Source organism: Myxocyprinus asiaticus, chromosome 33 (genome assembly GCF_019703515.2).
Source record: "Myxocyprinus asiaticus isolate MX2 ecotype Aquarium Trade chromosome 33, UBuf_Myxa_2, whole genome shotgun sequence".
NCBI classification, from domain to species: Eukaryota; Metazoa; Chordata; class Actinopteri; order Cypriniformes; family Catostomidae; genus Myxocyprinus; species Myxocyprinus asiaticus.
In genome coordinates this window covers 10,794,754-10,820,269 of record NC_059376.1, presented here as the reverse complement: position 1 = coordinate 10,820,269, position 25,516 = coordinate 10,794,754, and the positions used below count along the sequence as shown (strand labels likewise).

Here is a 25,516-nt window from a genome sequence, read left to right as displayed (position 1 = left end):
GACTTTTTATTATGCAAGTATGACTTTGAATCTAATAAATACTTCTATCTCTTGATTGAATTATTTCAAAATTATGACAATCTATTAATTAAGACTTCTAATTGAATTAGTATGTCATATGTATATAATAAGTATATTGTAATTAAAACTTTGAATCTAATAATTATGACTTATCTTGTAATTAAATTAGTATCTCATAATTATGACTTTGTATCTCATAACTAAGACATTTCAACTCATCTCATGGTTATGATGCTTTCAGAAATGTGATTTTAAATCTAATAGTTATGACTTTTGTTTTGTAATTGAATTAGACTTTCATAATTATGGCTTTTTATCTCAAAATTGACTGAATCTAATAATTATGACTTATCTCATAAATAGAACTTAGCATCTCATAATTCAGATTTAACAATGCATAATTTTTTTTTTTTATTTTATTTTTTTTTTTTTCAAATGTGGCAAAAGTGGGCTTCCATAATGAAGTGTCTCGGTAACAACATTTTATTGTACTTTTGCATGATTTCTCTAAAATTCCATTTAAAACTATTCAAACACACAAGACTTCTATAGACTAACATTAGAAAATAGCAAAAGCTTCACTGAAAATATGGTGGACGGCAACAGTTGCTAAGGTAGGATGGGTCTTTAATGTGTTTTTAAGGCCAGACTTGGCAACGGGTCAATTGCTGTCTTGGCCAAAGCACTGCTGGTACTGAATATCGGACTCTCTTTGCCTTTTAATAGAAAAGATTTCCTGTTTTAATCTTAGCACTCAAATTATAGATGAACACAACTTAATCCCTTCATCATTCAGCAAGCTCATTCCCTCCCCTTCTTCCACCTTGCATTGCTTCCTCCTTTCAAATTCCAGCCGTTCCCCCAACTCAGCTACCCAACCAGACATACCTGGAGGTGCTAATCTATTGTGTGGGATTCTTCCTCATCTGTGTGATGGTGGTGACTGCCGTACTGGCCAAAATGCACAGCTCGACCAAGAAAAGCGACTTCAACAGCCAGCTGGCTGTCCACAAGCTGGCCAAGAGCATCCCGCTGCGCAGACAGGTAACAGAAAGTAGATAGGGGGTTTGATCTTTTTACTTCTAAACATAAACTCCCTTTTTTTTTTTTTTTTTTTTTAAACTGCTGATTGCCATGTTAATGTTAATATAAATTGATAAATTGTTAAAATAATTGGTATTCTAGTCATATTAAACTGTGAGCATTATCTCAAATCAAATGGACAGAGGTCATTATCAGACCTTAAAAGTTATCCAGGACCGCAATGAAGTTTTAATGATATTCCGTTGTTAATTTAGCCTGGTGCAACCCTGCATCCTTCTGCGAGGACATTGTGTTTTGTCTTTGCTATACGCTATGCATCATTTAATTTCATTTAAACTGACTGAGCTCAGTTAAGAACAATCTGGGCTGTCGTTGAAGGGTTAAACTTTCAATGCACTGAGTCATATGACAAAACTACACGACGCCTTTAGCTTTCATATGCAGCCATGTGCATTCACTCTTAAAATCCGACCAAAAGTTCAGTTTCACGCTGCAGATGATTGTTGACAGACATGGGTTAATGATAATCAGTACATAGATTCAAAATGTATAATGTATAAACTTATTTTATTATTGTTGGCAGTGACTGGATCATGTTGGCCATTATTTTGAATCAGAATTATTTATGCTAATTTCTGATTGGTAAAATGCTTCAGCACTGACTGTCACTTGTTTGTTTGACAGTGCAAAGAGAGAACATTGAGACTGTGTTGCCAAAGTAGAAAAAAAACTTTAACATAAAAGTCAAATTAAGTAAAATAATATTTATTTTGTATGATTTTTTTTTTATTTATGCTTATCCCAATACACATTATTACAAGGCAGATTTGCAGAAAATCAGCAGTAATGTCTGTATGTCTCAAAAACATTTTTTGTTTTTGTCTGCAGGTCAAGCATTTTTTTTTTTTTTTTTGTATTCCGTTTGATGCTAGTGACACAGAAACGACACATTTAAGCTTTAATTATTAATTTATAGAGGACCAAACCTGCAGAAATTACAAATAAATAAATACAATTCAGAAATATATGAAAGAAATTAAAAATTAAAGAATAAATAAAGAGAGAAATACATTTATATAAATACAGAAAAATAGATATAATAATAAATGTTTAATAAATACAAAGAAATTAATGAATAAAGGAGAAAATTAATAATAAAAATAATAATCGAGGACTAATTGTGTAGGAATTGTAAAATATTACCCCTAGGGTTCATTTATTTATTTATGTTTATTTTGTTTTTGCAGGTATTATTTTATTATTATTATTATTATTATTATTGTTAATATTGCTTCTATTTATTTATTTAGATACATTTCCTACTTAAAGTTTTGATAGTGTCAGTTTGTTGTCTGTCAGTATGGTTGATAACATTTGTTGTATAATTTTAACATTGGTGCTGATGCTCAAGCAAGTAACGCACAAATACACAACCTCATTTTTTGTTTCAACCTAATTTCTGCTGCAGTTTTGTATGGAGAGTAAGGTTTAAGTGTTTGTGTGCAGGTGTCTGTGCACTCCAGCTCTTCAATGCACTCAAGGGGAAAACTGGTCCGCACCTCCCGTCTCTCCTCCAGTGGCTCTCCAATGCTCTCAGGGGTCTCTGAATATGAACTGCCCCAGGACCCTCGCTGGGAGGTACCCAGAGACAGGTAACATGCAAACACACATTATGAAGTAGAGTACATTTAATAGGGCCTTATCATTGAAAACGTGATTTTTATTTTATTTTTTATTTATTGTTTGCACTTTTGAGTGTAATAAGAGTTCGATGAATTATATAGACATACTTTGACAATCACAACACAAAGCTCCTTCTCCATGTATGCAAGTTATTGAAATAACTTTAAATAAGCTGCAAAAACAGATCATTCAGAAATATTCGTAGCTATAATATCACAAACGTCAGGGTGTTGACATTTGACAACCAATGTTTACGTTGATTGCATCAATGCCTAATCAGTTACTCATCTCAGAAGTAAAGAGGTAAGCCAAACATAACAGGTAATTTACATATATAATTCTTAAAGGCACATCATCAAAAACCTGTTTTGTACTAAGTGTCAAAGAAAGTTTGCAAAACGGTCATTTAAAACTAAATTTTGATTATTTTTGGTGCAAGAAACCTTGACCAATATTTTAATTGAACTTCAGAGGAAAAATTAGATGTTACAAAAGTGAATAATATGGCACCTTTAAAAGTAAATGTTAATAAGTAATGATTACATCATTTATTTTGACTCAGTATGCCTATTTATTCCCTGATATGTAGAATAATTTTGTCTCAGCTGATTAGACATTTCTCGAAACTAATGGTGCATATAATGAAAGTTTGTTTATTAAATAGAATGAAATATATAAATTAAATGCACATTTCAATAGGTGGCATTTCCAGGGTTGGGGAGTAACGGAATACATGTAATGGGATTACGTATTTAAAATACAAAATATAAGTAACTATATTCCACTACAGTTACAATTTAAATCATTGGTAATTAGAATACAGTTGCATTCAAAAGTATTTTGATTCCTGAAGAGATTCCTTTGCATTTTATTGTCATTTGTTTCATTTAATATTTAGTCCTTTCAGATGGAAAACATTTATACATATAAATGATGTGATTCAAAGTGCATTTGAACAGTGGTGAAACACTTTCTTATGATGTGTTACATTCATACGAGCAGACAGAGAAGTAAGTTTGAAGTAAGTTTGGAGCAGAAGAAACAGAAATAAACCTTGTGTAAATTGTCAGCTTTACGCTAAGCTAAAATGCTATTTCTCGCCATTTTACTTGCATGTTACCAGGCACGATCATATTTTTTTATCAAGAAAATTCACGTTGGATCATAATTTCTTTTTTTCTAGTAAGACCTTTGATATTAGGGCAAAAATGGTATTCTTGATAATCATTTTTGTATTGTTTTCCTGTAAAAATAGCTAAAAATCCTTAAAACAAGATCAGTTTGATTTATCTTGTTTTAGAAACAACACTGCATAAGATATTTAGGTTTTTCAGAGAATGTATTTTTAACATGTGTATTTTGTCTTACTATACTGGCAGAGTTTTTATAGTCAAAACAAGTGAAAAAATCTACCAGTGCTGAAGAAGTAATCCAAAGTATTAGAATACGTTACTGACCTTGAGTAATCTAACGGAATACGTTACAAATGACATTTTACAGCATGTATTCTGTAATCTGTAGTGGAATACATTTCAAAAGTAACCCTCCCAACCCTGGGCATTTCAATTGCCAAGACCCCCTTTAAAACTAGATGTTGATAAATGAAAATTAATGTTGATTAATAAACTTACTGTAGTGCATTCAGTAATACATGTGTTTATATCTCAGGCTGGTTCTTGGGAAGCCACTTGGAGAGGGTTGCTTTGGGCAGGTGGTGATGGCCGAGGCTGTGGGCATGGACAAAGACAAACCCAATCGTGTCACCAAGGTTGCTGTCAAGATGCTTAAATGTAAGAGCTTATTTTCTGTTATTCTTTTATGGTATAAAAAGGGGGGAAAGGCCAGCAAACTGCCTGGAATTGTGTATCTCATTAGGAATGTGATGGTTTACTGAACTCTCGTCTGTATTCCACTTTGACCCTTAACACGTTAATCGAGCTCTTGTGTCACATACCACACCAGAGCAACGTGTGTTTATTCTGGCGCAGATCCTGCCATTTCCCCTTAATCTCCTCAGCGAGCCAATGGCCAGAAACGCTAGCAAACACTCTGACACGAATACAGTGTGTGTGTACAGAAGTTTTTAAAACCTAACACAGCTTGAGCAGATCAGGGACATTGACAGTACAATGTAGTTAGTTTGTAAAACTAAATTGTTATGCATACAATATCAGAATTATGATTTTGTTCCAGCAAAAGTGGAACAAGAATGACAAATCAAAGGAATAGTTCATGGGGAATTTGGAGGCCAAGTCAACATCTTGAACTCTCAAGTTCCTCAAACCATTCCTGAACAATATTTGCAGTGTGGCAGGGCGCATTATCCTGCTGAAAGAGGCCACTGCCATCAGAGAATACCGTTACCATGAAGGGGTGTATGTGCAGAACATTGCCTAGAGCATCACACTGCCTCCGCCGGCCTGCGTTCTTCCCATAGTGCATCCTGCTGCCATCTCTTCCCCAGGTAAACAATGCACACGCACCCGACCGTCCACATGATCTAAAGAAAACATGATTCATCAGACCAGGCCACCTTCTTCCATTGCTGCGGCTACGCAGCCCCATACGCAGCAAGCTGTGATGCACTGTCTGTTCTGACACCTTTCTATCATAGCCAGTATTAAGTTTTTCAGCAATTTGTGCTACAGTAACACTTTTGTGGGATCAGACCAGACGAGTTAGCCTTCACTTCCCATGCGCATCAATGAGCCTTGGGCGCCCGTGACCCTGTCGACGGTTCCCCGGTTGTCCTTCCTTGGGCCAGTTTTGGTAGGTACTAACCACTGCATACCAGGAACAAGCCACAAGACCTGCTGTTTTGGAGATGCTCTGACCCAGTCCTCTAGCCATCACAATTTGGACCTTGTCAAAGTCACTCAGATCCTTACGCTTACCCATTTTTCCTGCTTCCAACACATGAAATTCAAGAACTGACTGTTCACTTGCTGCCTAATATATCCCACCCCTTGACAGTTGCTAGTGTAACTAGATAATACTCTCTTATAGAGATAAATATAATCTTAGCTAATTAATTTCAACAAAAACAGTTGAAGTCAGAAGTATACACACTTAGTTTGATGTTATTAAAACTAATTTTTTATCCACTCCACAGATTAAATATTAGCAAACTATAGTTTTGATAGCAAGTCGTTTAGGACATCCACTTTGTGCATGACATGAGTAATTTTTCCAAAAATTGTTTACAGACAGATTGTTTCATTTTTAATTGACTATATCACAATTCCAGTGGGTCAGAAGTTTACATACACTAAGTTAACTGTGCCTTAGAGCAGCTTGGAAAATTCCAGAAAATTATTTTTCAGAAAAGGTCAAGCCTTTAGACAGTTAGCCAATTAACTTCTGATAGGAGGTATACTGAATAGGAGGTGTACCTGTGGATTTATTTTAATGCCTACCTTCAAACTCGGTGCCTCTTTGCTTGACATCATGGGAAAATAAAAAGAAATTAGCCAAGACCTCAGGAAAAAAAAATTGTGGACCTCCATAAGTCTGGTTCATCCTTGGGTGCAATTTCCAAACGCCAAAAGGTACCACTTTCAGCTGTACAAACAATAGTACGCAAGTAAAAACACCATGGTACAACGCAGCCATCATACCGCTCCCAGAAGGAAACGCATTCTGTCTCCTAGAGATGAACGTAGTTTGGTGCGAAAAGTGCAAATCAATCCCAGAACAACAGCAAAGGACTTTGTGAAGATGCTGGAAGAAAACAGGTTGACAAGTATCTATATCCACAGTAAAACGAGTCCTATATTGACATAACCTGAAAGGCTGCTCAGCAAGGAAGAAGCAAATGCTCCAAAACCGCCATAAAAAAAGCCAGACTACAGTTTGCAAGTGCACATGGGGACAAAGATCTTACATTTTGGAGAAATTTCCTCTGGTCTGATGAAACAAAAATTGAACTCTTTGGCCATAATGACCATCGTTATGTTTGGAGGGAAAAAGGTGAGGCTCGCAAGCCGAAGAACACCATCCCAACCATGAAGAATGGGGGTGGCAACATCATGTTATGGGGGTGCTTTGCTGCAGGAGGGACTGGTGCACTTCACAAAATAGATGGCATCATGAGGAAGGAAAATCATGTGGATATATCGAAGCAACATCTCAAGACATCAGCCATGAAGTTAAAGCTCGGTCACAAATGGGTCTTCCAATTGGACAGTGACCCCAAGCATACCTACAAAGTTGTGGCAAAATGGCTTAAGGACAACAAAGTCAAGTTATTGGAGAAAAACACATTGAGATACCTGCTTTCGTATTTGCGCTCCATCAAGCTGTTTTTCAATGCAAGAATGTGCTCTTATCTTGTGTTGTCTGCGGTCGGTGAGTGTGGATTGTTCTCTGTATTAGCGCGTTGCCCAAACAGCTGAAGTTTTGCTTGCTGCCCCCTGTAGAAAACAGATGGGACCTCAAGCTTGAATTACTCAGATGGATGGAATATTCCTCATCACAGTCCGGGGACATGATGAAGTGCATAAATTTTTTTTTAATGCATTTTTTTTATATAATTAATCGCACTGAAAGAATGCATTAAATCGACAGCCCTAAAATATATATATATATTTATATACACATATATATATCACACACACACACACTCACACACACACAAATACAGTATATAAATATATATGTGTGTATACAGTATATACATTTGTAAGGCCATGCTTCCTGTGAATTCTTAAAGCAATATTAATTGTTATTTGATTGTCAGCAGAATTAAGTCAATGTCCAATGTCAAGTCCAAAATCAGACACCTTTCATCTACACAAGAATTTAAAAAATAAAACCTCTGAACCGCCTGTCAGCTTTTCAGCTGTTTGTTCCTTTTGGCTTTTGAGGTCGAATGTTGCGTGACTTGTCACACTAAGATATGTGTGTTTATCAATATTGCTTTTTTAGCCGACGCCACAGAGAAGGACCTGTCAGACCTCATCTCAGAGATGGAAATGATGAAGATTATTGGCAAACACAAGAACATCATCAACTTGCTAGGAGCCTGCACACAAGACGGTGAGTAAAGGAGGGGAGGTAAAGAAAGAACGAGAGACAGATGAGTGGAGGGAGACATTTTGAGAATGCAATATGTGCGTAAATCATTTCAGATTCCAAAATTAATTTGTTAGGCATGCTTTTCTATTGAAAAGGACAGGATGTTGTCATCAGCTCAGCTATTGTGATTTCATAAGCTAGATACATTTGATTACCTAAATTCTTTATTGAATCACACAAAATGTGTAAAAAAAAACAAAAAAACATTTGGTCATTTTGAAATTATCGGCATTACCATACTTGCTTGGCCGATTCACAGAAATATTATCCTTTTGTGTCAGTTTTATAATCTACCAACAGCCTTGTCAATGGATAATAAACAACTTATTTTATTAGTGAATTGAATAAATAATGTTGTGTTTATTTTAGGGCTGTGAATCGATTAATTTAAGTAATTAATTGTGCAGTATTCTGAGATAATTGTGGTTCATAGTACATTAAAACAAACATTAAATTATAAGCATGATTATACTGACTTTGTACTTTGTCTCAAAGAACTTGCGAAAACTTGATAAGTCATCATTTATTTTAATTATTTAAATATAAACATGTTAAAATGCAGATAGTTAATGAGACATATTTTTACAGGTATATTGTAAATCTTTGACACAAGATAAAATAAGTTGACGGGCTTTAATTAAAAGTTTCCAGTGGACTTTTATAATAAAAGGATCAAATAGAAAGTTTTAATTCATAGCTTTATTGCAAAATAAACTTAAGTGTACATTGTCAATACATAATTAGACACTAGACATACAGATATAAAACAAATTAAATTCTGTTGTATTTAGTGTACCTCTTGGACATTTATTGATGCCAATTTAAGCCACAGGACGTGAAAAAACAAACAAACAACTGCATTAATTGCATTACCTTTTTTAACGCATTATATTTTCCAGCCCTAATATATTTATTTTGAGACATTTTATGTATTGCATTGCATTGTATAAATATATGCATTATATTGGTCACCCTGATGTCTGGATATCAGTATCAGCCATTGAAAAACCCATTTTGGACAGCTGACCACTTTTTGTGATCAGCTTGTGTTCCTACATGAATTTTATATGTCTGAAATGTTTTCATATGGCCGTTTCAGGTCCGCTCTACGTCATTGTTGAGTTTGCAGCAAAGGGTAATCTGCGAGAATACCTGCGTGCACGTCGTCCTCCCGGTATGGAGTACTGCTACAACCCTGACCAGGTGCCTGTGGAGAATATGTCAGTCAAAGATCTAGTCTCCTGCGCCTACCAGGTGGCACGTGGCATGGAATACCTTGCATCCAAGAAGGTTGGCATCTCACCTGCTATTCTTCTGTCATTGGTTATGCCAGTCATATTGACATATGACTGGATAGCTTGTCTTGAGGGTATTGCTATTGACCCATGTCTTCTCCTAGACTTTGATTAATTGTTCCCTTGAATAATGCATGTGTGTGTGTGTGTGTGTGTTTTCTCTCTTGCAGTGTATTCATAGAGACTTGGCTGCCCGAAATGTCCTGGTAACTGAAGATAACGTTATGAAGATAGCAGACTTTGGCCTGGCCAGAGACATCCATCATATTGATTACTACAAGAAGACCACCAATGTAAGACTTGTATAAGGCAGAAGTCATTGAAAAACTGAAAATTGCTATGCATAATGTTTTTTCGATTGCTATGTCGTTTCTCATTGAATACTATGAAGCTATCACAGCTAGTCATCTTTGATTGTATTTACAAGATGAGCACATGTGAACACAACAACAAAGTCATATTTACCAGAAATTTACCAAAAAATATTCCGTGAGCCCTGACTTTCTAATTTGGAGGCATGTCAGTTAAAGAATCATGGCAGAAGCAAGTTGGTATTGATCATAGTAAGTTGTAATTGTCAATGCTGATTGTATAAATTTGTACACATTGTGTGTACTGAAGAATAGCGAGACAGTTTGCAATAAAATACTACTCATTTATCCAGTTCATGAAAACTCATTTTTTTCTGCGGTTGCAAGAGAATGATGAAATACATTTGCTGCCTTCAAGTGCACCTGGGAAACACCTTTGGGCATTTGTAACTACGACTTATCACGCACGCGTTTAAGTCAGAAACAAAATATGAAAAGCCAAACTAAAGCACATGCACAATAAACAATGAAAAATCATCGGTTTCCATCATCTTACATGTCGACACGCCCCTTCCAACATCAAAAGTTGGAAAATCAGTTGTCATCTAGAATTCCGAGTTTCCCACTTGTAAAATGAATTTGCTTGTGCTTTGAAGTCATAATTACGATATTTCTGTCTCCACTTTAAGGCCGCAATAGATCAATTACACATGAAATACACATCCCTCTTCTTCGTTTTGTTGCACTAATGCTAAAAAAGCTTCCTGTCATTGCCGGTAAGTTTAAAAGAGAAAAAAGAAATCTGAAAAACAAATCCATTTTAATCGGACCAAAATCACTTGAAACTTGAATGCACATCATGTCATCATTGCGATTTCCAAAACTCCTCAGGTTAAACTCTACAGAAGGACTTGAATGAAGCATTTATCACAAACAGATATCGGTAGTTGTGTAACCTCATGTAGTTGGTGAATGAAGTAATTGTGTTTTCCACAGGGCCGTTTACCAGTGAAATGGATGGCACCTGAAGCTCTGTTCGACCGCATTTACACCCACCAGAGTGATGTGTACGTGTGAATATATTCACTCAATCTCACTGGGATACAAAACGCAAGTCTTTACATATTAGTAATGGTCACTCGGATGGTGTCTTTGTGTGTTAGGTGGTCTTTTGGGGTGTTGCTTTGGGAGATCTTTACTCTTGGTGGCTCACCGTACCCAGGTGTTCCTGTAGAGGAACTCTTTAAACTGCTAAAGGAAGGCCACCGCATGGACCGCCCCTCCACATGTACCCACGAACTGTAAGAGCCATCATTGTTGCTCATTAAAATTTTGATTTGGGGAGGATCTCAGAGGAACTCACCCCACAACTATTTGTCTTTCAGGTATATGATGATGAGAGATTGTTGGCATGCTGTTCCATCTCAAAGACCAACTTTCAAACAGCTGGTGGAAGATCTAGACCGCACTGTCTCTGTGACATCCAATCAGGTTAGTACTTGCAGAAGCTGCATCAGAGCTGTCTTGAATTCACAAATGAGCTTTCAAGACTTGGCATGTAATTTTACTCTGCTAGAAGAGGAAAGTCATTTCAGCAACGAAAACTTATTCGGACAAGACATGATGAAATATAAACTTTTTCATAAAGTTAGAAAATAGTATAAGTATATATTTTCAGACATTCAGTTGTAAGACATGTTTGAACTCCTATTACATGTGACTTCTTTGGATCATACAAAAGTTTCCAGTGACAGCTAATTTGTCTGTCTACAATCTTATCTAATCGGAACATATTTGATGTTTAGAGGACAGGGAGGGTTTATTGATTTTCTGAAATAGTTTGTGTTCCCTCACAATAGTTTGTGTTCACTCGCAATTATTTGGGACTCTTCGCTATAGCTTGATCCATCCTTTTGGATATTTAACCATGGTTTACTACAGTAACCATAGTTGAACTGTAGAATTCATATTAAAACCATAGAAACCACAAAGTATACCATGGTTTTACTACAGTAACCATATTTTGACCATATTCGTAGTGAAACAATGGTAATAATATAGGAAAACCAAAAGCATGCTAATTCAAATCAAAATCCTTGTGCTAGGAAAAACATGGTTACTGCAGTTTTACTATAGTAACACCATAAACACTAAACATAACACACTAAAGACCCTAGTTCCTACCTTAAAACATGACCTTACGAAAAACAACTGCAGTAACAAAGGCTGTAGTAAGAACCATGATGCATGTTTAATATTACTATTGTTTCACTACGAATATGGTCAAAATATTGTTACTGTAGAAAAACCATGGTATATTTTGTGGTTTTGTTTTACTTAAAATACCATAGTGGAACTATAGTTACTGTTGTAAAACCATGGTTACACTGAAAGAACACAATACTATTGCAAGGGAACACAAAATTATTTCCGAAAATAAATTCCCTCCTGTCTTCCAAGGGGCTCCATTGATGTTAAACGAACAGTAATGTGGAGCAGAAGTTTGCACCAATATGATTTCACTGTGGGCGGAGCTACCCAGCATGGCGGCACATAAATAGAAGCCAATCAACCGACAGGATGTTCTATCACTCATTGTTTTTCACAGTCATGGCTGGTTAGGACACAGTGTCTAGTTTCTGTGTGAGGTAATCATGCGTCGTGAGAGTAATGTTTGGTCATTTTACTGATCAAGACAATTTGGACCTTAATATTTTTTGGTGAACTTTCTGTCTTAAGTGCTGCCCCTCATGTAAACCCTGATTGCACACGTATATCACCCCAACATCTATTTGATATGTTTGTTTATATCTGGAAGACTTTAGGTATTTTTTGAGGTTGTTTGCTCATCTGCAATACATCTATAAGATGTTTTCTCTCAGATGTCAATGACCCTGTTCACTACTGGTATTAAAATGCGTCTTGGGTGATCTGGTCACATGTAGTCAAGTGAGACTGTTGTTTACACCTGGGCACGAAATGCATCTCCTGTGACCACTTGTGTTGGGATATTGAGGGGGTGTTCTGTGATTTCATGATGACATTAATCAATTACTATGTTGCGTTACTGCATGATAATAAACTGCTAAAGTAGAAAAAACAAAGTGCAAACAAAACTGGTGCACTGTTTCTCCCACATGCATCTGAAATTCAATCTAAACACAAGCACAATATTTCGAGCAAAATTAACCGTTATTTTAGTGGATTTACCTGCATTAAAGGTGCTTCAGATGTTCGTGCTTCTCTTCCGTGTCCATGCATGTTGATATCAGACACACTGAAGAAGGTACATGAAGTTCTCGTACTTGTGCATGTATTAGCTTTTTCAAATTTTCCGATCTGATTTTATTTTTATTTTTAAAAGCAGCACGTAACCAGCAAAGTTTAAACTCTTGTTTTAGTGCAGTGGACAGGTGAGGGGTGGAGCTTCGCTGCTGTCCGGGAAGGATTACTGTTTACACATGCGTTTTTGACTACTTTATGATGTGTTTTTTTGTGATCCGATCACAGATTTGGGAATGCTGTTTGCACTCAATTTTGTGTGTGTTTGTTTTCATTTTCAGGAGTATCTGGACCTGTCGATGTCTCTGGACCAATTTTCCCCAAATTTCCCAGACACACGCAGCTCTACCTGCTCTTCTGGTGAAGACTCTGTGTTCTCCCATGACGCCGGTGCTGATGAACCCTGCCTGCCCAAATTCCCCCTGCACCCCAACCGAGGAGTGCCGTTTAAAAAGCGCTGAGCTCCCTTTACCCATAACTCTACAGTTTGCTACCTGGCTGGACTCAACCCCTGAACTCTAGAAGATGACACTTTGCCACACAGCACACTACAGAGTTGCCAAAAGACAAACTGCTTGGGATGGTTGGACTATACAGCTAGTTTTATACAGCTGGAAGAGAACAACCTGGTCACTTACTGAGGGCACTTGAGCAAAGAATGGTAGTGTGTGCATTTCTGAAGACTTTTCAATATGAAATATCTGAAATATCTTCCTTTATCATGTAGAGAAAACCTTAAAGTGACATCGAGGGAGAGATGGTCAGATGTTAGAGGAGTGTTTGAACGTTTTCTATTGATGTTTAATAATGACCTTTCTGTTGTTGCTCAGAATTCTTAGAAAATGTAAATTCAGCAAATTCTTAAGAAAATATATTCCACTAAAAGGTCTGTCCAATTGTATTTTAACTTCGGGCAAACAGTTTATCTGACTGATAGCTTTCCTTGTAAATACAGCTAGAAATGTATAAATATGAATATATATTTACACTCTACCCTTATTTTTATTACACTATTTGAATTTTGTTGCTTTTTTGTACCAGGGTTTGCATATGTAGACATTTTTGAAGTGTAGCTTTTTTGAAAGAGACTGTAAAATGTCCATGAGAATTGTGGATTATATTATTAAGAGCTGATAGATGGCCAGTTTTGTTACTAAATGTCCTTTTTTTTTTTTTTTTTTTTTTTTTTTTTTTAAGCCTGGTAGAAGTAGCTCATAACTGCTGCAGTGTCCTAAATGGTACTCAGTGCAATGTCAGATTTAAGCTATATAAAGTATGTATGTGTATGTGTGTGTGTGTGTGTGTGTAATATATATATATATATATATATATACACAGTTGTGCTCAAAAGTTTGCATACCCTTGGAGAATTGGTAATATATGTACCATTTGTACCATTCATTTCTTTTATTTCTTATGGGATTCATATTCAACTGTAGGTTATAACAGAATGGCACAATCATAAAACAAAACATGGCAACAAAGGAAAAAAATGAAATGACCCCTGTTCAAAAGTCTGCATACCCTTAGTTCTTAATACTGTGTTTTGCCCTCTTTAGCATCAATGACAGCGTGCAGTTTTTTGTAATAGTTGTCTATGAGGCTCCAAATTGTTGCAGGTGGTATAGCTGCCCATTCGTCTTGGGAAAATGCCTCCAGGTCATGCAAAGTCTTTGGTCGTCTTGCATGATCCGCACGTTTGAGATCTCCCCAGAGTGGCTTGATGATATTAAGGTCAGGAGACTGTGATGGCCTCTCCAGAACCTTCACCTTTTTCTGCTGTAACCACTGGAGGGTCAACTTGGTCTTGTGCTTAGGGTCATTGTCATGCTGGAAAGTCCAAGAGCGTTCCATGCGTAACTTTCGTGCAGAAGAATACAAATTGTCTGCCAGTATTTTCTGATAACATGCTGCATTCATCTTGCCATCAATTTTCTCAAGATTCCCCGTGCCTTTAGAGCTCAACCCCCACCACCCCCCCACCCAAAAAAAAAACATCAGTGAGCCACCACCATGCTTCACAGTGGGGATGGTATTCTTTGCACTATAGGCCTTGTTGACCCCTCTCCAAACATAGCGCTTATGGTTGTGACCATAAAGCTCTATTTTGGTATTGTCACTCCAAATTACAGTGTGCCAGAAGCTGTGAGGCATGTCAAGGTGTTGTCGGGCATATTGTAACCAGGCTTTTTTGTGGCATTGGCGCAGTAATGGCTTCTTTCTGGCAACTCGACCATGCAGCTCATTTCGTCAAGTATCGTCGTATTGTGCTCCTTGAAACAACTACACCATCTTTTTCCAGAGCAGCCTATATTTCTCCTGAGGTTACCTGTGGGTTTTTCTTTGTATCCCGAACAATTCTTCTGGCAGTTGTGGCTGAAATCTTTCTTGGTCTACCTGACCTTGGCTTGGTATCAAGAGATCCCTGAATTTTCCACTTCTTGATAAGTGATTGAACAGTACTGACTGGTATTTTCAAGGCTTTAGATATCTTTTTATATCCTTTTCCATCTTTATAAAGTTCCATTACCTTGTTACGCAGGTCTTTTGACAGTTCTGCTCCCCATGGCTCAGTATCTAGCCTAATCAGTGCATCCACGTGAGAGCTAACAAACTCATTGACTGTTTATACACAGACACTAATTGCAATTTAAAAAGCCACAGGTGTGGGAAATTAACCTTTTAATTGCCATTTAAACCTGTGTGTGTCTGTAACAAGGCCAAACATTCAAGGGTATGTAAACTTTTGATCAGGGCCATTTGGGTGATTTCTGTTATCATTATGATTTAAAAAGGAGCCAAACAACTATGTGATAATAAATGGCTTCACATGATCACTATCCTTAAGAAAAATACTTTTCAAAATCAATGCCAAAATTTCACAATTTCTGCCAGGGTATGCAAACTTTTGATCACAACTGTAGATACACACATGAAGAGCAGTAGGCTAGCTATAGTCTTTTCAAATATATATATATATATATATATATATCAGCAACTATAGTTGAAAAGACAGCTAGCCTTGCTCTTCATGTCTTATATTGGGACAGTTCACCCTAAAATGAAAATGTTGTCATCATTTACAATGAAATTGAGTGACTGCATCTCCTTTTGTGTTCTATGGAAGAAAGAATGTCATACAGGTTTGGAAATACACGAGGTGACAGAATTTTCATTTTTGGGTAAACCATTCCTTTTAATGAGTCAGTATCTCTTTATGAGACATTCTTTAATGATCATAGAAAAAAAAAGACATTTCCTATAAACACAAATGTATATCGCCCAAATAACTTTGGAGAAATGTAGCTAGGCGAGACGCTAAGCATTTAGCCTCCATGCAATTAAATAACTATGCTTTAACAGCAGTGGTGCCACTGTTGAGATAGAAAAGATCTGCTGATCCATTATTTTACTCTAGAAGGATTACATCCAGTAAAATGCTGTTGAAAACCGAATCACGAAACCTTTCACAGTTTGATTAACTTCATAAACAACCTTGTAAATATCTTGCTGATGAGTTTACATACAAACATAAATTGTTTACTGCAAAATTGACTCTCTCATTTAGCGCAGGTTAGTAGAGGTGATTAATATTATAATGCATAGCTTGTAGTGTAAATGCCAGATCCCAAGCTGAGTGTAAGCTTTATTTATAGCAGCGTGAGTGACCCTTCTTAGCCAGGTTCTATGCTACAAGTGCATCAGACTGAAGCCACTGTTTCCAATGGTGACTGGCTCCTTGCCAATGGCCGATGCAACACGCAGGTTTTCTACAGCCAAGTGAACCTTGTTGCCCGATACTAGCTCACGCTCTTACAGCCAAGGCTTGATTTATATGGTTAAAGACTCTGGTTGAAGGATACTGGGTATATAGCAGTTTAAATTTAAAATGGTTTGTCATGTTGCAAGTGAACAAGATGTTTATAGGACAGTTACAGTACATTTTAATTTGCAGTACATTGTTTTGTACTGAGGCAATGTGGGCCAAAAAATATTTGGACTACTGGAACACTGGTTATTACTGTCTGTTTTCTTAAAAGGCATGCATTATGATGGGGATTGTTGCATTGCAGTTTAGTGCACACCAGATTTACACTTCAAATTCATTAATAAATGTATCAGCTTTTATTTTCTATGCAATGGCTTGTGTTGAATTCTTATTCCGAGTTGGCCCACTTAGAACTGAATGACTTAAAGGAATAGTTCACCCAAAAATGAAAATGCAGCAAGTGTCCAGCATACATGGGAATTCCTTCAATAAGGATTAAAAAGCATTTCAGGATGCACCTCATGAAGTTTGTTGACAAAATGCCCAGAGTTTGAAGCTAATACAAGATCATTCTGTTTTGTACAACATTTTTGACCACTACATAGTGATAATAAAGAATGAGTATAGGTGTATCCAAACATTTGAATTTGTAGTTTATAAAAAAAGGTTTGAACAGTAAAAATGTTATTAGAGTTTTAAAGGGATAGTTCACCCAAAAATGTAAATTCTCTCATCATTTACTCACCCTCATGCCATCCCAGATGTGTATGACATTCTTTCTTCTGCTGAACACAAATTAAGATTTTTAGAAGAATATTTCAGCTCTGTAGGTCCATACAATTGAATGGTTACCAAAAATTTGAAGCTCCAAAAAACACATAGGCAGCATAAAAGTAATCCATATGACTCCAGTGGTTTAATCCATGTCTTCTGAAGCAATTTAATCAGTTTTGGGTGAGAACAGACCAAAATATACTGGATCTCCTTTTTCACAGTACATCTTGCCATTGCAGTCTCTATAGGCACAATCACGATTTCAAGCCTGATTACACTTCCTAGTGTTTGATGCATGCGCATCGATTGGATCGCTTCTGAATACATGAATTTAACCACAGGAGTCTTTTATGCTGCCTTTATGTGCATTTTGGAGCTTCAAAGTTTTGGTCATTGGACCTACAGAGCTGAGATATTCTTCTGAAAAACTTTATTTGTGTTCAGCAGAAGAAAGTCATACACATCTGGGATGGCATGAGGATGAGTAAATGATGTGAGAATTTTCATTTTTGGGTGACCTATACCTTTAAAGCTCCAAACTCTGATAACATTTTTACTGTTCAAACCTTTTTTATATACACTACAAGTTAAATGTTTGGATACATCTATACTCATTCTTTATTAGTGGTCAAAATTGTTCGACAAATCAGAATGTTCTTGTATTAGCTTCAAACTCTGGGCATTATGTCAACAAACTTCATGAGGTACATCCTGAAATGCTTTTTAATCCTTATTGAAGGAATTCCCATGTATGCTGCACACTTGCTGGCTGCTTTTCCTTGACTTTCTGGTCTAACTAATCCATTAAAAAACTTCGTTATGTAGACACAATTTATATTTGTCTACAAAACTTATTTCAACAATTTAAGCATAAGCTTTTAGATCAAAAGGTTTTCAAGATTATGACAAAAATGGATTCAGTTAAATGCGTCCAAACTTTTGATACTTTGGGTAGTGTACATCTATCTTTCTCTGTCCTTGTCCTTTTTTGAAGAACTCTGGCAACTATTGTTGTTCATGGCTACAATGACCTGTTTCAAAAAGGCACCTGCCTTTTCATATCTTCATCCTATGGCAACCCTTGAAGCAGCATCTACACTCTTATCTGTGTGGATGAGAGAGGGGGGTGGAAGTGAATTGTACTATCACATTAGACAGATGGTGGGAAATGGAGACATGAGCAAGATCAGTACAGCTATGCTGCAGCCTGGAAGTGTGAGCTTGACAACGTCAGCAAAATTTCAGCCTTGACCACACTTAGTAGAAGGAAATCCAATGTAGGCCATGTACTTCCAATAATTAAGTGTTATATAGAAGGCAAGTGCACAGTGTCAGGCCAAACTACTGCAAGGAAATCAATAAATTATCCTTTACAGTGCACTAATCAGTATGTTAGCTGCATGTTCTGTGGTTTATTCATGGATAGACGGTTGAGATGTTTACGTCTGCATTATTTAGTCATTCTAAAGAAGGAAAAAAACTGAAGGAATGGCATTTTCCTCGAACAGGTATGAAACATTGCTTCAAACTCCTTGAAAATAACAATCTAAGATTTTATTGTCTAGCATTAAAAACATTAAACATAAAAATAACATTTATATAATTATAAAATGAAAATCTAATTAGTGACAAATTTGAACAAACTTTTATAGTAGAGGGCATTAATTGCCCCCTGGACTTGATATTCAGGAGCAGTTTTATATATATATATATATATATAGATAGATAGATAGATAGATAGATAGATAGATGGATCATGTATAAAAAAACATTACTGTCATCCATTTATTCTTGTGACAAAAACACAAGAAGAATGTGAAAGAGAAAGTGAAGATTTATAGTAAAAAAAGGACTTAAATATTAATCTGATTCTCACCCACACCTATCATATCGCTTCTGAAGACATGGATTTTACCACTGGAGTCTTATGGATTAATTTTATGCTGCATTTAAGTACTTTTTGGAGCTTCAAAGTTCTTGCCACAATTTACTTGCATTGTATAGACCTGCAGAGCTGAAATATTCTTCTAAAAATCTTTATTTGTGTTTAGCAGAAGAAAGAAAGTCATACACATCTGGGATGGCATGAGAGTGAGTAAATGATGAATTTAAATATTTGGGTGAACTACTTTTAAAACATTAACATTTGTTTAAAAATAAAAATAACATTTCTACAATTACTAAATGACTTTTTCGTTTTCTTTTGAAATTTTGTCTTGAGAGAATTCTCTGCTCATCTGTCATTTGGGTGCTGTTGACTGAATTAGATTCATTGTTCTATTTATTTATTCTTAAATGACTTAATTTACAGTATGTGGGTATGCTCTTGACATTGGGTCTCCTATGCCCACTCCCCATCATTCATTCAATCATGGGTGACAAGTCACCAATATTTCACCCAAGCAAGGACACACACCAACTCTGTTAGTAGTCATGACATTCGTATTTGTACCATTAACATATCAAGATGTTATCTTTAGTCATAGAAAGCACGTTCTCTATTTAGCCCATTCAAGAACCTGTCCATGGAGAATCCGATATCTCTGTCTGAAATGGAGCATCTTCAGTTAGTGGGTGGAGTGCAGGCTCTTTATCACTGTCTCTGATATCCTTACTCTTTGAAAAGAAAAATGTGGGGTTTTGGAGATAAAGAGTGTATTTAGGGATCTCTAATCTTCAAAGAGGCAAAGATTGCCCTCTAAATGAAGGCTTCATGGAAACGCATCCTAAATTCCAGACAAATATTCCACTGCAGCTGTTCAAAGATTTTTTAAAAGATTTACTTTTAATCTTACATTGTACCTAGGTGATATTTATTTTTAGGGATTAAATAAAATAAGAATGTCTTCAAACTTTTGTGACCCTTAATTCATGGGTAACTATTACAATTACTAGTTACCTAAGAATCCAACTACTTGGACCTGAAATTACCCATCAAGGGTTAGTTCGCCTAAAAAAGAAAATTCATTCATTGTTTACTCCCCTTTGTGTTGTTATAACCCCATATGACTTTCTTTATTTTTCTTAACACAAAGGGAGAAATTGTGAAAAAAACAATTGTGCTCAGTGATGTGCGACACAATGGTAGTTTATGGTGACCACCTCTTCCAGCTTCAATATGACACAAATGTATAATTCAGAAGTCTAATCAATTATTCCATGAGACTCATGATTGATATGAAAGCATACGATGAGCTTTGGTGAGAAACAAATCGAAATCTAATGTATTATTTAGTGAAACTGTTGACCGACTGTTACTCTCCTCTGCGCATTCACGAGACTGCACGAGAGCTGCAGTTCACGCAGCCTCTCACTCGTGACATGGGGCGTTCAAGTGAAAACTTGTTTTGTTTATCTAAAGACAGGTCCACCGTCCACTACAGCGATAGAAACAACAGAACACAACACAGCTGCACACAAACCAAAGAACCGAACTTACTAAATATGTCTGAAGTGTTTGTAGTCAGAGAATAGATGCATTTTTATGCCCAGCCTCATTTGTTTGAAACAAGAGTACTCAATCAAACTGAGAGAGATAGAGAATCCATATATCATTCGTTCATTTCATATTCAATTAGGAATTCAAAACCAGAAATACCAAAAATGACTTATTTCATTATTTGTTTACAAAACCAATATTAAAAAACAAATAATGACTTGTTTTTCATCATTTCAATTTAATGCTCAAGTTAAAAATGGGAAATTGGAAAAACAGCCATGGGACACTGTGTGTTTTGATTATTTGATTTCACTAATATATGGCTTGAATATTTGATTCGCACATATGGGTGGACCTGAAACGCCCATTTCTTCTGACTGGTCAAGCTGCACCGTTGACTTCCTCAATGCTGTGAGACAGAAGAAAAGTTCTATGCTGTTTAATTGTTCAGATGAATTCGTCTCAGTTAATATTAAATTATTTACCAATTATTCTCAAAAACTCGCCACGTTTATTGCAGCTGAGCTATCTCTCTCTTCAAACAGTCAGACACGGTGCCTAAACATAACCGTAAAATGTTCACTGTATGCAGACAGGGTTTTGTCTTCATGTGATTCAGCATTAGGACAATCATTGCCACGTGGAGCAATTCATAAGAGCGACACACACACAAACTTGTTTTTATAACATTGTGGGGACTCTCCATAGACTTCCATGCATTTTATACAGATCTAACGATAATTTCTATCCCCTAACCCTACCCCTAAACCAACCCTCTCAGAAACGTTTTTGCATTTTTTACATTTTCAAAAAGAACATAGTTTAGTATGTTTAATAAGCCATTTCCCTCGTTGGGACCACTGGCTGGGCCATTTGGTCCCCACAATGTAGTATAAACATGTACATACACACACATTATTAAAGGAATAGTTCACCCAAAAATGAAAATTTGCTGATAATTTATTCACCCTCAGGCCATCCATGATGTATATGACCTTCTTTCTTCATCAGAACAGGATTTAAGATTTTTAGGAAAGTATCCCAGGTTTTTAGCTTCATCCAATGTGAATGGACACCAATATTTGACGGTCCAAAAAGCACACTTAGGCAGCATCGAACACCAGTCGATCAAGTTATGTCTTCTGAAGTTGATCGATACATTTGTGTGAAAAACTAATTGCTAATTAAAATTGTATTAACTTTAAAAAAAATCACTTCCTGTAAACACTGAATGCCTCACGTTGCTGCCGTGTGATGTCATCACGTTGGCACGTTCACACGAGAATTAAGAAGTTCTGCTCTATTTACCACAGAGGAACGTACTTCACGCGAGATTTAGGTCAATTCAAACAGCTACAGAGAGCTTGCGGAAGCGCCGATTTAAATTAAAAAATGTTTTAATTAGCGATTTGTTTTTCACACAAACGTATGGATTAACTTCAGAAGACATTACTTGATTGGCTGGAGTCGTGTGGATTACTTTGATGCTGCCTAAGTGTGCTTTTTGGACCGTCAAAAATTGGTGTCCATTCACATTGGATGAAGCTAAAAACCTGGGATACTTTCCTAAAAATCTTAAATCCTGTCCTGATGAAGAAAGAATGTCATATACATCTTGGATGGCCTGAGAGTGAGTGAATTATCAGCAAATTTTCATTTTTGGTTGAACTATTCCTTTAAGGTGTTTATTAAGATTAATCCCTCGCTCTGTATGCCAAATGTCTTCTCACAGTTATCCATCTTCGTGCCACACAACTTGTTTTATTCATTTATAAGTGGGACCATGCAGTGCAGCTGATCGGTTGAGCACTGGTGGTCCACACTACACTGCACTGGACAATTGGCTGAAGTTGGGTATGGCATTCGCAGTTAGGGTGACCAGACGTTACTTTAAAACCTGGGACAGTCCCAGGTCATGTACCGTGTCACGGTGGACTTACAGTCGGGACTCCTTTTGTCCTAATAATTAGTCTAAGGCAGCTATATTTTGATTGCTTTAAATAAGCGTTTTAAAATGACATCAGTGTTTCATGCGTTTTTGAAATGAGAAATCATCAAAGAGTATTGAAAGAATCAGTTTATTTCCATTTTTACATATTGCAGGTGCATCCAAGACAGATGAGCATCTATGCCAGTGAATTATAACAGCTACAACAGTAAATAACAAATGATAAATAATTATAATAACAAATAAATTGGAAGATATAACATTTAATATAAGACAATAAGTATTTACATGGCAGCGAAGAGTACTAATTTCAAGCTCAGATCATTCCGACATCCATGTTTTTGAATGGGAATATGGGTGGCCTTTACCTACTGGGCCGTATATGCGGCTGTTCTTTGTGCCTTTTATTATCAGACAAATGTGAAGGCTATGTGTAAATGCTGATTTTAAATTCACTGGTCAAGCTTTTGAGAGACAAGCATTCATGAACTTTCTTTAGCATAATTGCCATGATGAGCAAGTCCCTCATACCTACTCTCCCAGAGCGGGGAAAGTTAGTTTTAGGTTTGATATTTTTTTGGGGGGGATATTCGGTTTCTCGTACCCACGCTCTCTGCCGGTGGCAAGTTTGCAAAGATATCACACACTTGGCTTGATGTTATGGTATATAAATATAAATGGTATATAACTATAATATACATAAAACCCTGCACTCAGAAATATCAGTTGGTGTGGCTGCAGAATTATGACTGAAAATGCACTTTCATTTGCTTAGTGTACTTAAGGGACTGTCTGAAATTTCCACTCACTATTAAACACAGGCGGTGTCCAATCACTCATTCAGTTGATGTGCAAGTTAAATATAAAACATTAAAAGTACATTTTTACATTCCAAATGTTGTAGTAGGTTGCCAGTTAATAGAATGAACTACTACAAGTGAAATGTTTACAGTAAATCCAATAATATGAATACAGAATTAGAATATTTAAAATAAATAATTATTCACCAAAATGTTATTTTCACATTCCAAAGATTATAGTAAATTCCCAGTGGATAGACTGACATACTACAGATGAGATGTTTACAGTAAATCCAATAATGAGTAAAGTATTAGATTATTTTTGAGAGAAAATAACTAAAATTCACCAAAATATTATTTCACATTCCAAAGGTTGTAGTAAGTTCCCAGTAGATAGACTGATAAATCTCACCTGTAGTAAGTCAGTCTGCGCACTGGGAACTTACTACAACCTTTGGAATGTGAAAATAATGTTTTCATTAATTTTAGTGATTTATTTTCATAATATAAGTGAAAACTGTACATTCATATGCACAGCCATCACTCTGGAAATCTACTAAAACCTGTGAAATGTTTTTTTGTTGTTTGTTTTTTGGTTTGTTTGTTTTATTTAAAAAAAAATGTTTTTTTTTTTAGATAGATCATGCAAGCCGATAGTCAAATAAATGACTTCTCTGACGCCAGTGACGTTTTAGTTGTGGGTGGATTTTTTCAGATGGTCCCTTACACACCATAGGCGAATATCCAAAGAATATCGAACCTAAAAACCTAAAAAACTAAGTTTAGACTACTTGATGAGAGAGATAGCTCAGCTGTAATGAACATGGCGAGTTTGGGAGAATAAATGGTAAAGAATGTAATATTAACTGAGATGAATTTATCTGAACAATTAAACAGCAGAGAACTTTTATTCTGTCTCACAAGATTAAGAAGACGACGGTGCAGCTTGACCAGTCAGAAGAAAGGAGTGTTTCAGGTCCACCCATATGTGCGAATCAAATATTCAAGCCATATATTAGTGAAATCAAATAATCAAAACGCACAGTGTCCCGTGGCTATTTTTCCAATTTCCTATTTTTAAATTCCGCATTAAATCGAAATTCCGAAAGACAAGTCATTATTTGTTTTTAATATTGGTTTTGTAAACAAATAATGAAATAATTTTGAAATAATTATCTTCTACATTTCCATGAGAATGTCTGGTTGCAGTTCTTACTGTCTGACAGAAGAAGGGGTATTTCACCTTTAAACCTTTTAACCATAGGTGGCGCTTGTTTTGGGTCAGTGACCCCTTGACTAAATCATATGTGTGGCTGCTCTGCAAACGGGAGTCCATATGGGACTGAATCAATGGGCTAGAAATGACTGAGAGGGCATGCAAGGGCCTCTACCTTTCAATCAATCTTCAATTCTGTATTGTTTGTTTTTCTGTTTCTGCACTTCCTTCAGAAGAAATGTTTGAGGAAAAAAAAGACCAAGTCATTTTGACAAATTAAACAGTGGAAAAGGAAGCAAGATCTGCAAGAAAAAAAGAAATATGTTAGTTAAGAAAACTTTTAAAAAACCTTTACTGCATACAAAAGTAGCACACTTTCAGACTAATTTGAAAACTTACTTGTTTGGATTAGAACTGGATAATAATCTTGCATTGATCTATCTGTCAGATCAAATGATTAATTTCAAAAGTCTCTTTACAATAAGAATCTACAAAGTAGTATTAGCAAAATTCATGAGTGTTTTATCATTCATTTTTATGAAGGCACTTGGACGAAAGAGAAATGGGTTGCACTAGACAACTCTTCCCCCTATAATGCACCTGTTCCCCTGAGGCTGTGCTCTGCCCTACTCGCAATGGATTGAATTTCCTCTGCAGGTTTATCGCAGCACACTTAAACGCTTTAGGTGGGGCCATGTAATCTTGGCCTATCAACTTGTTCTATACTATTAGCCCTTTGGCAAAACTGTATTTCTTGTCTGAACAGACAGTGATACCTTGGAAAGAAAAACTTTATATTATTATGCTGGAGTTTGGAGTAATGTAAAGATTTTGCTGTTTTCGAAGTTAATTGGTACT

The 25,516-nt window shown here is 36.2% G+C and overlaps 1 protein-coding gene across 4 annotated transcripts in view; it reads left to right on the top strand.

The window, feature by feature from the left end:
* The window catches only part of LOC127423957 (fibroblast growth factor receptor 1-A-like), an 88,339-nt gene extending 71,487 nt beyond the window's left edge, over positions 1 to 16,852 (top strand). For all 4 annotated transcript variants that reach the window (XM_051668679.1, XM_051668677.1, XM_051668678.1 and 1 more), the window contains exons 9-18: positions 875 to 1,065; positions 2,572 to 2,717; positions 4,417 to 4,538; positions 7,675 to 7,785; positions 8,924 to 9,114; positions 9,290 to 9,412; positions 10,427 to 10,497; positions 10,594 to 10,731; positions 10,816 to 10,921; positions 12,994 to 16,852. In XM_051668679.1, the coding sequence (XP_051524639.1) occupies positions 875 to 1,065; positions 2,572 to 2,717; positions 4,417 to 4,538; positions 7,675 to 7,785; positions 8,924 to 9,114; positions 9,290 to 9,412; positions 10,427 to 10,497; positions 10,594 to 10,731; positions 10,816 to 10,921; positions 12,994 to 13,173 (1,379 nt within the window). In that variant the 3' untranslated portion in view covers positions 13,174 to 16,852. The remainder of the gene's footprint in view (positions 1 to 874; positions 1,066 to 2,571; positions 2,718 to 4,416; positions 4,539 to 7,674; positions 7,786 to 8,923; positions 9,115 to 9,289; positions 9,413 to 10,426; positions 10,498 to 10,593; positions 10,732 to 10,815; positions 10,922 to 12,993) is intronic.
* Positions 16,853 to 25,516: the final 8,664 nt, after the last annotated feature.